Consider the following 13933-nt stretch of genomic DNA (forward strand, 5'->3'; position numbering starts at 1 on the left):
CGTGCTAGCCTATATCAAATAAGCACAATTGGGGACACTCATTGGCTGTGATAGAGTTCTATAACTCCTAATTCCAGAATCTTCTTGACTTCCCGGATCATGCTATGCCACCATAGCACCAGTAGGCCATAGGTCCAGAGCAGTACTGAATTTTGTGGTAAGGATGTGTTCATATAACGGCAAAAGTCCCTTACTCAGCCCGGCTTCTCAGAAGAGGTCTAGGGTCTTATATGGCAGCAGACTTGCAAGATCAAACCTCGGGCAGGAGAATTGCTCACCTTCTTGGTTTCTCCACATTTGGTCACAGCGACCAATGGGGGGGGGGGGTCGCCTGGATCATTCTAATCCTTTAGCCATATGAGCTGGGGTCAGAGCCACCTCAGTGAAAACATGCCACTGTGACAGCAACTTGTTCTCTGGGGTAGGCTGAAAAAAATGTTCAGAGCCCAATCCTTCCTGCACAACTAGATTTTATACCATGTCTATGACTTTGCATTCCTCCCCTCCAATAAATGACGGTGAAAGGCAAAAACCAGGTAGGAAAATGTGAGATTATTTTTATCTGCCATCTTCCACCACCAGCTTACTTATGAGGTTTTTAAAAGTTTGTTTGAAGCTCCCCAGTCTTGATGGTGCGGACCCTAAAATCATTCGTGCCCGATACTTGTGTATTACTCTTATGTGATATAGAATGATGTTGCATTAAATATGGCTATGGTCTACATGCCACCCAACACTAAAGATGCATTTCTTACAATGGCCAAAAAAACGCAAGCCCCACTAAATGTAAACTACTTAGCCAGGGCACCGATAAGTGGAATCGTCTCTCTAAATGGGTCACATGAGGGAGGCTGGCTTTTCCTTGGATCGCACCCTCGTAGATCTATATGGCGAGAGCATGAGGCAGTTAAGGAGGGTGACATATGGGAGGCAGCATTATCATCATCATGGATATTGAATTAGTATATTCTCTGAAGTCTTGTTGGAATAGCAAAATGGCACAAGTAAGGCATTCTGAATTGGGACAAGGTAGCGCTCAGCCTCCCACTGTATGTAACACTCTGGGTTGGCCTTTTTGGTCCGTTTTAGTTTTAGTTGTGCATTAACTCTCTGCTCTTCCCTTTCCTTGCCCTACCCACCCCCTCATAGAGAGTCTTCTTTCTCGTCCTCTCCCTGCATTACCCAGTCTCCCATTTCCCTGCTTCCCCCACATTGCATTTCTCTTCCCAATGCATACTTCCCTTTGCTGCGCTTCCTTTTCACTACACCCAACTACACTATCTCCTGCCCCCACACTGTAAATTGCTTTCATAAGTCCTTCCCTTGACTTTTGTCAGCTTGTTTCTTTTGGAGACTCTAAACACCATTTGTCCATATAAAACATTGCCTATGCTGAACACAAATATTCAACCTCTCTTCGCACTGAGCCTTCAAAATGGTGTATTCTAGTCACAATAGTCATTTCTGAGCTGTGTGGGGACCAGTGTTCACAGAACAATACCTGCAGATGGTGAGCACTTTTTGTGTATTTGTGAATAGGAGAGACACTGATTTAGTGCATTTGGTTCGGGGTGGTGGGATGGGCCTTCATCTACCTTGTACACCTCTGTGTTTTCATGCTTGGCATATATATGTAGTAGCTTGTAATAATAAATCACCTTTTAAAAGAAATTACACTAGAAGGGGTATTTTCGTCAATAAATGAAGGCGTAAAAGCGAGGCGTTTTGCTTTTGCGCCTCCATTTAATGATCAGCCCTATTTTCCTGCTGTTCCAAGGTGTAGGAGATTAGCAAATCAGCAATTTGCATTTTTTAGAAAATTACCCCTAAGGCTTCACTTGAGGATTGCTCACTCAGAATTTGCATTCAGCTATGTGTTTTTCTGGTTTTCTACATAAGGAGAATACAGGCTTCCAGATATCAGACTCTATGAAGGATTTCGGGGTAGCCGCCTGGGAGTCGCCTTATCACTGGAGATTCCTCAGACAGTCTCCAGAGACAGCACTATTTCCTCACTTTCTTCCCTTCCACCCATTGGAAGCTCAAGGCGGTGAAGAATCTCAATGAATCCCCCTTTACTTTTCCACCCACACATATTCTGCAAGCAGCCTACCTTTGCTCTGACCCCTCGGTTAGCCGACCCAGATCTTCTAGATCCCCTACTTGCCTTATGCCAAAGGGCATGTATTAGGTTTGTGGCCCCCAAAACATTCCGGTACTCTTGATCACAGCTCCAGGCCATCACACATCCATTACAGAATATATAGCAATATCACACTCCACAGCACCATCACTCCAACGCAGGGCATTGAAGTTTCCTATTTGTGGTAGCTCTCACTCTGATCCCTTTTCACATTCTCTTACTCATCTCCTCCCAGGCATTTAAGTCATCACTACAATGAATCCCTCTATCAATGTTGCTCTTTCATGTCCGTATGTCAACCCATTTCCCCCGAGTCAATTTTTTTCCACCCGCTCCTTTATCCCCAAATACCCCCTCTTCTTCATCTGCTTCCATCTCTCCCACAGACCAATGTTTGGTTTATACCATGGCTGTGGTCACAATTTACCTACATAAGGACAAGGTTTTGGGGCACTATGGAGGGGATTTGCGTAGTAAAAAATCATAACCTAACTTAGGGTTAACTTTTGCTGCCAACACCTCACCAACACATGTTAAAACAATCAATACTTATGAAAGAAGTTACCGTAGCAATTCTTAGCTTTGCAGAACACCTTGCGAGTTAAACTATCTCATTTAAGCTAAATGTCTATAAAGCCAAAACTATATTAGAAGTAACCCATGGAGCAGGACTTTGGAGATACGTTGAACAAACCATTAAATAAACGGTTGAAGACTCTTTCATAAGCAGACATTTTGGACTACCACAATGCTCCGGTGTATGCCTTGCATATAGAGTTGACTCTACAGCCTGTTACTGACCTGATTAATTGCAAACCTTTTCTCTTGAGGTTATCAGTTTGGTTGAATCCTGTGGTCCCATTAACTAAACCTGTACTATTTGATATATGCAATAGTGACTCGGTCAATAAAGTCCCCTCATTGATCTCTGTTAAGGGATGTCTCTTTAAAACAGTGCCAGGCAACTGGTGCCTTAAACCAGACGAGATGCTAGGGAAAGCGATACAGAAGAGTAAGCATGTCCTGTACCAGCTGTATGCTAGCAAAAGTGAAGATCAACAATACCATGAACATTCTATGCCTCTATATTGGGTGCCAATCATTAACAGTGAGCCAGAAGCATATACCTACTGGGCCAGGTTACCTACGCAAAGGTGTTTGTTAAGAGTGGTGTAAGGAACTCATGGTGGCAACAGTAAAGACAGACACAAGTGATCAGAGTTGAAGGGTGTTTATTAAACTTTGTAAAGGGGTTGGGAAAACGCCTAAACTAAACCTAATTCTAAGATAGGAGCAAGCTACGACCCTCAAATAATAATAAGGCAGTCCTACTGGTGTCTTGTCAAATAAAGAAGGCTTATACTAAAAAACCTATTGCCAATCTTTACAGCTGATTTCAAAAAGAGTGTGGGACAATGTTCACAATAAAAGAAAGAAGTGTTCACACATAAGTCAGGATGTTATAACCAGGGGTCTCCCTTCCCCATGTTATCAGCATGGGACAAGGCAGGACCTTTGAGCACAGCACACTTCTGGGCCTCGCCAGCACAAGGTTACAGTTCCTTTCAACAATGCCAGGACCTTCTGGGACCAAGTCTCTTTCCGGCAAAGTCTCTTGCCTTAGAAGGCCTGCTGAACCATAACCAATAAAAAAATAAAATTCCTTTGCTAATCTTTAATGCTAGGTGAGTGCTCTTGGCCCCTTGGATCCCCTCAGCCGGGCTCTGATCCTTCTTGCCATGTTAGCCTCTCTCAATTGGGTTCAAAACAGCCTTTCACTCAAAATGTAGCACTCAACAGTATCACTGTCTTTTCCAACAACTATTAATTGCGGGCATCCCTCAGCCGGGTTCACACTTGTCGCCACAATGTTCATGGGTATATCACTGTATGCTCCCAATTTGCAGGCATTCCTCTGTTGGGTTCACATTTGCCAATTTCACAGTTCACTCAGTTTCATCACAATGCAGGATTTACTTATTTTAGTGCTTCCCTTGGCATCCCTCCCTCAGGTTCACATAGCCATTCTAACACAGTTCATGATTCAATCGTTTCATCAGAAAAAGCGTGGGATTGCCTTCCCCTTGCTTTCTTTTGGCAGAGATTACAAGACACCTTAGGTTCTTCCCTTTACCTAAGTTCAGGTCTCAGCCCCCAGTCAGGCTTTCCTCTATATGTCAAAGACTTTGGAGTGTACAAAGGGTTTTGCTCGACCCTAGTAGGACCACTTTGACACTTCACACCAGCCTCTACTAAGGCCTCTTGGTTTTTGTATTTTCCACCAAAACAACGCAACCCCAAAAGGGCTTCAAGTTAGAGTCCTTCGAATGAGCGCACTGCTGCTCTTCACCACTCTGTTTCTGAACCCCCCTCTAGGGCTTCCTCAAAGTTCAATTACACACGTTCATTGCTCAACAAGGTTGCCACCTGCAACCTTGGGCCCAGCACAGTTTGGTTTTACTATCCGTCTTCTCCGACTCACTGGCTCTTCTGAACTGTTGGAGTTTCCAGTCTCTGAGTCAAGGACGGCACCACGGCGGCTAGCGCTTCTCCCCGCTTTGACTATCAGTGTGGGAGGGCGCAGTGTGCCGCTGACACCTGTCACCCCACACACCAGCTGGACTTCTCACTCTTATGAGTTCCCTTTCGGTGGCTTTGCGGATCTGAGCTGCAAAGGGCAAGGGCAATTGCATCTTTGTCATCCCTCCAGGTCTCTCCGCCTTTCTCCTCCGCTTGAACTGCCGGTCCTAAATAGCTGCTTCTTGTGCATTCAGCCTTGCTTGAAGTGTGCTTTCGTGCTCTGTATTTTATCCCCGTGGGGAAGGGAAAGGGCTGCCAGGTGTGCATGGTTATTGTTAATTGCCTGACACTGCCTGACCCTTGTGTTGGGACATGTCAGGTAAACGGCCCTAGTGTTGGTCTGTTGTCTGTCTTGGTGTAGGAAAGTGTTTGTGTTGGAAAAGGAGGCCGGGGGTAGAACCTCCGAGCATCCTACAACGTAGGATGGGGAAAAGGTGTTATAAGAAAGGGGGTGCCGCGTCTCACCCGTCGGGAGCCCAATTCTATTCCCTGAGGACCCAATCCAGGTGATGCTACCGCACTGGTCCACCCCCAGGAACTGGATCTAATAGCGATGGCCGTGTCTTGGCCACCTGGAAGACAGATCCCTGGGGACTTGCAAGTAATACACTGTCAGGTTTCCCACAGTGGATAGATCCAATCTATCACCTCTTGGGGTGTATTAACTGCAAGTGGAAAGGTACAGCATGTGTCGATGAGTTATGTCCATCTACCTTCCAAAGTAATGAGAGTTAACTAAATGTTTTCTTTTTTGGCAAATCTTATTCAAGGGAACGGTACATTGACCCTTTAATGTAAATAAGGCCTTTTGGGTAATGTAAATTAGAATTGATATTTTTAAAATTGGCCACTGGTACAGCATTCTTACCTTATACAGGCCTTGTCGCAAACAAGTCCATCTGCTATCAATCAGAAGTAGGTTTTAGGTATGATATAAATTATTTGTATATATTCAAAGTATTCCATTTTTTTACCCTTTCTTTTTAGATGCTTAAGATACGCCATATTTTCTACAGGTTTGTAGAACTGAAATTATTAATTATCTGTATGTTTTATGAATTTAAATACATCTTCTTTGACTGACTGATGCCCATATAGCAGCAGTGAAAGGCAATGACTTGTGTAGTGTTGCAAACCGCTATTATGTTGCTACTTCTATATTGCTCTCCCCGGCACAGCATATAACACGGTGCTAGCAGTGTCATGCAACCTTGTCCCCTGAAATTGCAATAGTGATGCAGTGAAATTCAGAGCCCACAAATGCAACTAACTTCCCACTCTCTCCTCTGCGGGTTCCTCGACTACTCACTCAGCTCACGCGCCAATACAACCCACACACAGACTCTCTAGACTAGCTACTGAAATAACCAACCATGCATACAGCACTGAGATAGACCTGAATAAGCTGGTCAAATTTGCTTCCGTCTCTGTAATATCATTGTGTAAATGCCCTGTTAATTTCCACGCAGTTCCAGACTGTGTGCTAACAGAAACACAGTAGTGCGCATTACTGATCTTTCAGACATTCCACAGCCCTACAAGATCACCCATGTGTGTGGGTCCACAAATGTGGTAACGTAAGATTAGCCATGCCATGACAAGGCAACCTTACAGTAAAAAAAAATGGCTCCTTCACAGTCTGTGCGAGCCCTTGATTTCAATTTCTAAACATCTGACACATAAGAACTGGGGCACATTACTAACAGAAACATGTTCCACAAAACAACATCTCAGAAAGCAGAAAGATCTGCATTCCTTCCACATACTCAGAGAAACAATAAACAGTGTGCCAAAGCTTACAGGCAGCATTATTACAACATACTAAATGTTTTTCAGCAATTAAGTCGAATTCGGATCTTCCAGCTCGGATTCTCTTTTTCAAAGCACAACAAAATAAGGGACAATGTGCTATCAAAACAATTTAAATAAAAAAAATAATCAACCGAAAGGACACATAATATATAGTGCATGCTCTCATGTAACAATACTGGCCCGGTCCAGTTGATATGATTACTAATAAAACAGGACGTTCCTATCCCACTACTCACAAAACATTACACAAACAAGATTGAAACGCATGGCCCACACTAAAAACACAACATTTTATAATTGTGAAACAAATAAGGGTTTGGCGCAATATAATTTTTACCTGATAAGATCTGTGGTGCTAGAGAAAACAACTGGAGGTGCGTGCCCCTTCCCGCTTCCTGGGAGTCTGCTGGACAAACGAGCGCCAAAGCATGGACGTGCGAGGTCTTCGTATCCAATAGCGTGGAGAGGCTGAGGATTTCACCACCCATCTCTACACAAAAAGGAAACAATGTGATCTTTGCAAATACCTCGCTACAGCTGTCCGACTGCATGTTCAGAGAGAGGATTATATGGCATCTGCACACACTGACTTCAGTTGCGCCCCTTCCTAAAAGGGATGCAGCCACAAACCCCAAAAATAGACATAAGATCATGGTTTGCATGAAGCGATAACTAATTCCCACAATAATTGCACCCCCAAATACGAGGAATGCCATTGCTTCTTGTAGGAATTCAAGGCATGGGTATATTGCGTGCATATGTGCCCAATATCCATGTGGCACAGTATCCTCATCACCAGGGGTGTTGCTAGGTCTCGAAAAGATCCAGGGCTACACTAATGTCGGGATTGTCGGGACTCCGGGCTAACTAGCCTTTTGGTTGTAGACTCTGAGATTCAATCCGGGGCTACAACCAAAAGACCTGGGGCTATAGCCCCTAAAGCCCCCCTCCAGCAAAGCCTCTGCTCATCCCTTCATCCATGTCCCAGTGAATATCTTCCAAGCAGACCCTTAATGACCTTTTCCCATACTTTGCAGTGATCTCAAACATATAACATGTTTTATGCCACACCAGCAGCTCTACCATTTCCTTGATGTTTTGGCAAGTACAAGATCATAGTATTGGCATTTACAACACCACAATAACCAAGCATTGGCAAGCCAACGGTTTTGGCTTTTGTGTAGGCATGGGACAAGCATTTGCCAGACAGCACCCTAATGCCGGTACTTGACCATAACATGGTAACAGCTGAAAAATTATGCGACTAACTCAGCATACGTTAGCAGTGCCTGGAAATGGCATATCTAATACCTTATACAGAAGCCAAAACCATGGGTTTTGTCAGTGCTGGTTTTTAACAAGACTTCGGTGCAAGAAACAGATATAAATCAAGTGGCTGAAGGCACCCTTGGTTAAGATATTTTTATTACACCTGCAGCGCATTTACAGTTGCAATTAAGCCATGAACTCTTAGCAGACTAATTGGAAATAAGGCTTGCAGGCCAACATTTGATGTTACTGCTTGACAGATATAGCTCAAAGAGATCCCAGGAGGATGTGTTTCAGGTGTGTACGAATGGCCACAGGGGTTAGCATGGCCATGGCTAGTCAATGGGTGGGTAAAGAACCAAACAACACCCACACACTGTCTCCCTACTAGCTGCACTCTAATGTAATCGTTTTGGCTTATAAGCGGCACCGAAGCACCACCTAGTATCCAAAACTAAAAATAGGAAAAAGGAGAGAACATTGCAGTTTTCTTGCAGAAGAAGTGTGGGGAAACTGTTGTATGCCAAAATAGTGTACTATCAAAGCTATACCCCAAAATCTAAAAATAATAAAAAAATATGTAAGTGGTGGCCAACTGCAGTGTAAAATATAGGAGTACGGGAATCTTCACCTGCTTTAATGAGGTAATGAATTCCTAGTGCCAACTGACGTTGAATATTTCAAAAGCAGTATTTTCCTAAACGAAAGGTATTCCGCCATTGCTAGGATTTATGCTGAAGTGGGTTAGGATTCACTTGCAAACCTTCTGGTTCTGGTTGACAGTGCTGAATGCTGCTGAGAGGTTGAGTAGTATCAGTGCCGAGTTTGTGTTGGAATCTGCATTGGTGTTTAAGTCATCCCAGAGGGAGAGAAGTGCCGTCTCTTTCCCTCTCATGGGTCTGAAGCCGACTTGTGCCTGGCCCAATAGCTGGCGCTTTTCTACGTGTTCCACGGTCTGTTCGTAGACATAGGTCTCTAGTAGCTTTGCCAGTTAGGGAATGTTTGATATCGTTCTGTAGTTAGAGAGGTGTACCACATTGCCCATAGTATCCTTGAGCAGTGGTTTGATGAACGCAGATTTGAAAGCCTTCGGTAGTCTACCCATTGATAGCGATCCGTTGAAGAGGTTTCTGGGGCATTCCAATGGCGTGCCCTGTGTAAGGATTGATTTGTAGATGTCTGGTGGGCAGGGGTCTATTGGGGAGCCTGCTTTGTTGCTAAGTTTCACCAACTTGTCGAATCTCTCTACTGATATTTGGGTGCAGCTTTGCAGCTTGTTCTGTGATTCCAGTGTAGGTGGGGCATGGTGCATGGTCTGGTTGATTGGTCTGCTTTGTATGACACATTGTATGTCAGTGATTTTATTTTTGAAGTGTTCTCCGAGGTCGTTGCATAATGTTTGTAAAGGTTAGGTGTGCTGTTGCATTCAGGTGGGTTTCTCATCTCAGTTATGATGCTGAATAGCTCTTTCTGGGTGTTGGTGGCTTTTGTGATTCGGTTGTTGTAGTATTTCTTTTTGGCTTTGAGAGTTTCCTTTTTGTATGCTCGGATTTGTTTTTGATAGTTTATTCTTTTTGCCTGGCCATAGTTTTTTCTGCATTCTAGCTCAAGTTTCCGGTTTGTTTTTTTCATTGTATTGAGGCGGGGTCTAAACCATCTTGCCACTGCTTTCCTTTGTGATGGGATGAAGGGTTTTTCGGGAGATGCTATCTATTGTTTCAGTTTCCAGATAGTGGGGAACTTTTCGGGCTGTTTGGGTGCTTTGGCTGGTCGTTGGATCACAAATGGTATGATGAGGTGGTTGCTCCATAGTATTTGGATTGGGGGGGCACTTGAGATTAGTTTTTTGTTGGCAAAGATTGCGTTGAGGGTGTGTCCTGGTTTGTGTGTTGCTCCTTTAATCATCTGGGGTAGTTTCATTGTCTTGAGTTGCTTGATTAGTAATTTATGTGAGTTTGCGTTCTCTTCATCAAACCATATGTTAAAATCTATGAGGATAATCAGGTGATAATGTTTGATGGCCAGGTTTGTGATGACTTCTACAAAGGTGTCTATGAAGGTTGCGTCATAGGTCAGTGGTCTACGGATGAGTATGAATGTGAGGTTTGCTTTTGAGTTCGCTGTCAGGAGAAGAACGCAGGATTTGCAGTTTCTGATGTTCAGTGGGTCATCTGTTTTTATTTTCAGGTGTTCTTTGTTTGGCTATTGCAAGTCCTCCTCCTCTTTTTTCTTTTCTGTTTACCTGTATGCATTTGAAGTTGTCGGTTAGACAGCTGTGTAGAGTGACTTTGTAGTTGTCATCTACCTAGGTGTCTGTGATTAATAAGATGTCTATTCCACCATCGTAGAGTGGATCGTAGATCTCTGTAGCATGTCTGGACATTGATCTTGTGTTTACTAGATTGCAGTGCATTTTTTTTTAGCTGTGCTTTGTTTTGTTCTTGGTTTTGTTTTATGGTGGTCTTGTTGGCAGGTTTCCTTGTTGCTCTCAGGATGTGAGGTGTGTTCATCAAGGTCTGCTTCATCATAGAGTAGATATGCTAGGTTTCGTATAGAGTTATTCACTTCTTCTGGTTCCTCTTCTGTATGTCCTTCAAGTTGCTGTTGGTGCCCTAGAGTTTTGGTGACATATGGAGCGAAGGCGTAGTTTTCCCTCTTGTTCCTTCCAGATGTTTCTGGTCTTTTCCTGTGCGGTCCTGGTTTCTTGCTGGAGTGTCTAGCATCGTTGGTGGTTGTGAATTGTTCTGGTGGGTGGTCCGGTCACAGGGTCCCTAGCCCACCGGCAACACTTTCCCAATTATTTTTTTACGGTTGTGGTTGTCCTCTGGCTTCTTTGTGGTTTTTGGTGACCTGTGGTTGTGGACGAAGGGGTCTTATGGTTTGCTAGCTTAACAGATTGGGTAGGGAGGGGAGGGGATTTGTGGCAGAGATGGATGGTGCTTCCTGGGTGTGCTTATCCTTTTGGCTAACTATCCCTAGCTATCCCTAGATTCAGAGTATTGTTGGAGTGGTGGAGCACCTAAGATTGCAGTCCCTTACAATGGGGAGACTTAGTTCTGATGTTGTTTCATTCTGAGAACATCTGTAACGCTAGAGTGCACCTCAGGCTGGACCCAGTAGAGGCGATGGAGCTGCTATAGCTGGGAGCATGGTGCTGGATGGATGTGAGGATGCCTATATTGCTGGAGAGAGGGAAGAAACGCCTAACTTCGAATAGAACGACAAATGCAAAACACCTAGACTCGAGTTTTCTAGATAGAGGGAGAAACGCCTGAGTTTCAAACACAGAAGCAAATTCAAGATACCAAGATTCGAGTTTCCTGGAGAGAGGGAGAAAAGCTTGAGTTTCAAACACAGAAGCAAATGAAAATCACCTAGATTCGAGATTCCTGGGTAAAGGGGTGTGAGAAACCAGAGGGTTTTCTCACGTGTAGTCCCTGGGGATCCTTTATCCAGGTGGACAGGGAAGGGCCATCGCTCTTGGATCCCATCCCTGGGGGCGGACAAGCGAGGGAGGATCACCTGGATGAGGGAACTTTGGGGAGTGCACATGGGGAAACTCAGGTGAGATGCAGTATTATGCCTATTTTAGAAAAAGGGGCAAAGCTTGTCCCGAAGCTTTTATGGGATATTTGAAAACACATCCGTTTAAACACAATCCTAAAATTAAGGTGAGAAGAAAAAGAAACTCTCCTGGTAAGGTCAAGGAAACATTCGGTTATAATATTAATCCAAACCTATCCTCCCCTCAGCCTCTACAAACCCTTACACCAACTCATTACGCCATTCTAAAAAAAACCCATTTGAGAGAAAAGGGATAAAAGAAGACAACACACTCTTATACCATTATCCCTCCCATTATCGTTATAAGGAGGGGAACAGGCGAGAGAAATCGAACAGATCAGCAGATAGTCCATGAACAGAGACCGAGCTGATGGGCTTCTGGGAAAGCCTGAGCATCCTGAGGTTGGTTATCAGAGAATGGAGCACAGAGACACTAAGAGACTGTGGTTTGCGAGGACCCGGAGAAAGCAGGTTGAGGGAGCTGTGTCTCCAAGGGGCCAGAACGGGATTGCATGCAATGTTAATCTCAAAGGGGAAAGTCCTTGAAAGGTGCTCGCTTCCCTGGGCCAGCAAGGCCACCCAGAAGTGTCAGAGGCACAAGCGAGAAGTCCTTGACTTCGACATGAAGAATTAACCGGAACAGCTATGCTGATCACACCTGGTGAGCTCAAAGTAAGAAGGGAACCCGATTGGTGAAAGAAGTGAAGTGCGAGAGATAATTTGTAGCAAGAGAAGGACAAGCGTGGGATGAGAGACGCATTGAAGAGAAAGCTTCAATTGTCTATTGTAAACTATAATATACAAGAGTGGAATGAAAGTAACTCTGCGAAAGTGCAAGGGAGCTGTGCGAAGCTCGAAGTGAGAACTAAAGCCAAACACGAGAGGACAGCTGGGCGAGATAGGAATAGCAAGCCGAAACCGCGAAGCAGAAAAGTGAGCAAACCAAATACAGTGTCCCCGGGGCACGATCCTGTTTTGAACTATATCAAAAGTCTGAAAGAGTCCCTGAGGCACGATCCCATAAAAGCCAAGGTGTCGGAGCGGTCACGGATATAGTAAAGAGATCTTTGCGCATTCAAAAAGTCCCCAATATGAAGAATTGGTGAAACACAATAGTTGTGGAATTGTTGATGTCGAAGTGGTCACGCATAGAGTAAAGAGAACTGTGCACATTTGAAAGTCTCAGATACGAAGAATTGATGAATCATAATAGTTGTGGAATTATTGGGGAAGGGAACCTCTTTTGAATCAAGAATGAGAATAAACTTTGTGAAATTGTGGTCCAAGACCGAAAGTCATTTTGAAAACAAGCTGTGAATTGTGAACTTTGAAATCAAGAGGGCTCCTGGGTCTGTGGAAGAGAAAAGCCCAGAGAAGCCCGAAAAGGAAGTTGTGAGAACTGTTTGAATATAAGGAACTTTGTTGATTCGGAGTGGTTCAAGCTTGGGCAAGGGAGCTGTGGGCCAGCTCCATTGCCGTTTGATGAACATTGGAGAAGAAAGCTGCAGAACCATCCTGATATTATTCACCACACCGTTTTTATGTTGGCCAAACCTTCACACAGTATCTGTTTAGAAAGTGAGGGCAGACTTAGGTTAGACACAGACTTTGTTTTTGACAGACAGGCTTTGGACTATTATTCTTTTCTTTTTATGGTCAAGACTTCTCCCATATAGAAAGGGGCAAATTAGGCATTCGTCCCAACCACCTTTTTAAAGAATAAAGGTTTTTGGAAACGGATTCCTTGTGTCTGTGGCTACCTCTTATCACCATGGCAATCTCACAGGGGAAAGAGCCCAAGTTTCAGACAAGTTTTTACAGAAAATGAAAAACACCTAGATTTGGGATTCCTGGATAGGGACCCAACTGCCAAATATGGCTAACTAAGACAATTGGCCTAAATGCCAGATATGGCTAACTAAGACAATTGGCCTAAATGCCAGATATGGCTAACACAGTTGGCCTAAATGCCAGAAAACATACAACTGTGGGCGACATGCACCAGACTAGAAGCGTTTTGGTAATAGGGGTAATGAGAGGTGGCATAGTTTGATAGGGAGCAGTGATGGCTGCTCCACCTAACCGCACCTCGCTGTCATGATGCCCGCTCCCGGGGACCCAGTTCAAGCCCTGCGTCCCCGAAAGCGGACATCCAGTCCCCAAGGAAGGACCCAGCAACCCCATATAGGGGCCCTTTGGACAGTGTCCTGGCGCCTATGGCGCCAGGCTCATAAAAGACATCAGTCCTGGCGCCATAGACGCCAGGCTCATTATGGGAGTGCTTGGGTGCACTTACCTGATGCAGACCATGCTGCAGGATCCCGGCCTCCTTGAGGCCTGAAAGGAACTACTTTACCTGTGGGACTAATTTACCATCCGGGCGTGGTCGGGGAAGGATACATACCTGATTGGAGGAAGGATACATACCTGGAACTTCTTCTAAGGCTATTTAAACCCCACCCGAACAGCCACACGTGCTTCGCGTTGTTCTGCATCTAGCAGCTGGACGCTCACCGTGTCTGCTCCTGCATCCTGACTTCTGCCACGCCTGCCAGCATCCTGGAT

At 44.6% G+C, this 13933-nt stretch overlaps 1 protein-coding gene across 1 annotated transcript in view; it reads right to left on the reverse strand.

Annotated features, from left to right (window-relative positions):
- The window catches only part of CFAP43 (cilia and flagella associated protein 43), a 1012780-nt gene that overhangs the window by 536917 nt on the left and 461930 nt on the right, over positions 1 to 13933 (reverse strand). Inside the window, exon 13 of the mRNA XM_069611745.1 lies at positions 6873 to 7025. Coding sequence (XP_069467846.1) covers positions 6873 to 7025 — 153 coding nt within the window. The remainder of the gene's footprint in view (positions 1 to 6872; positions 7026 to 13933) is intronic.

This window comes from Ambystoma mexicanum, chromosome 8, assembly GCF_040938575.1.
Source record: "Ambystoma mexicanum isolate Mex_15411 chromosome 8, UKY_AmexF1_1, whole genome shotgun sequence".
NCBI lineage: Eukaryota > Metazoa > Chordata > Amphibia > Caudata > Ambystomatidae > Ambystoma > Ambystoma mexicanum.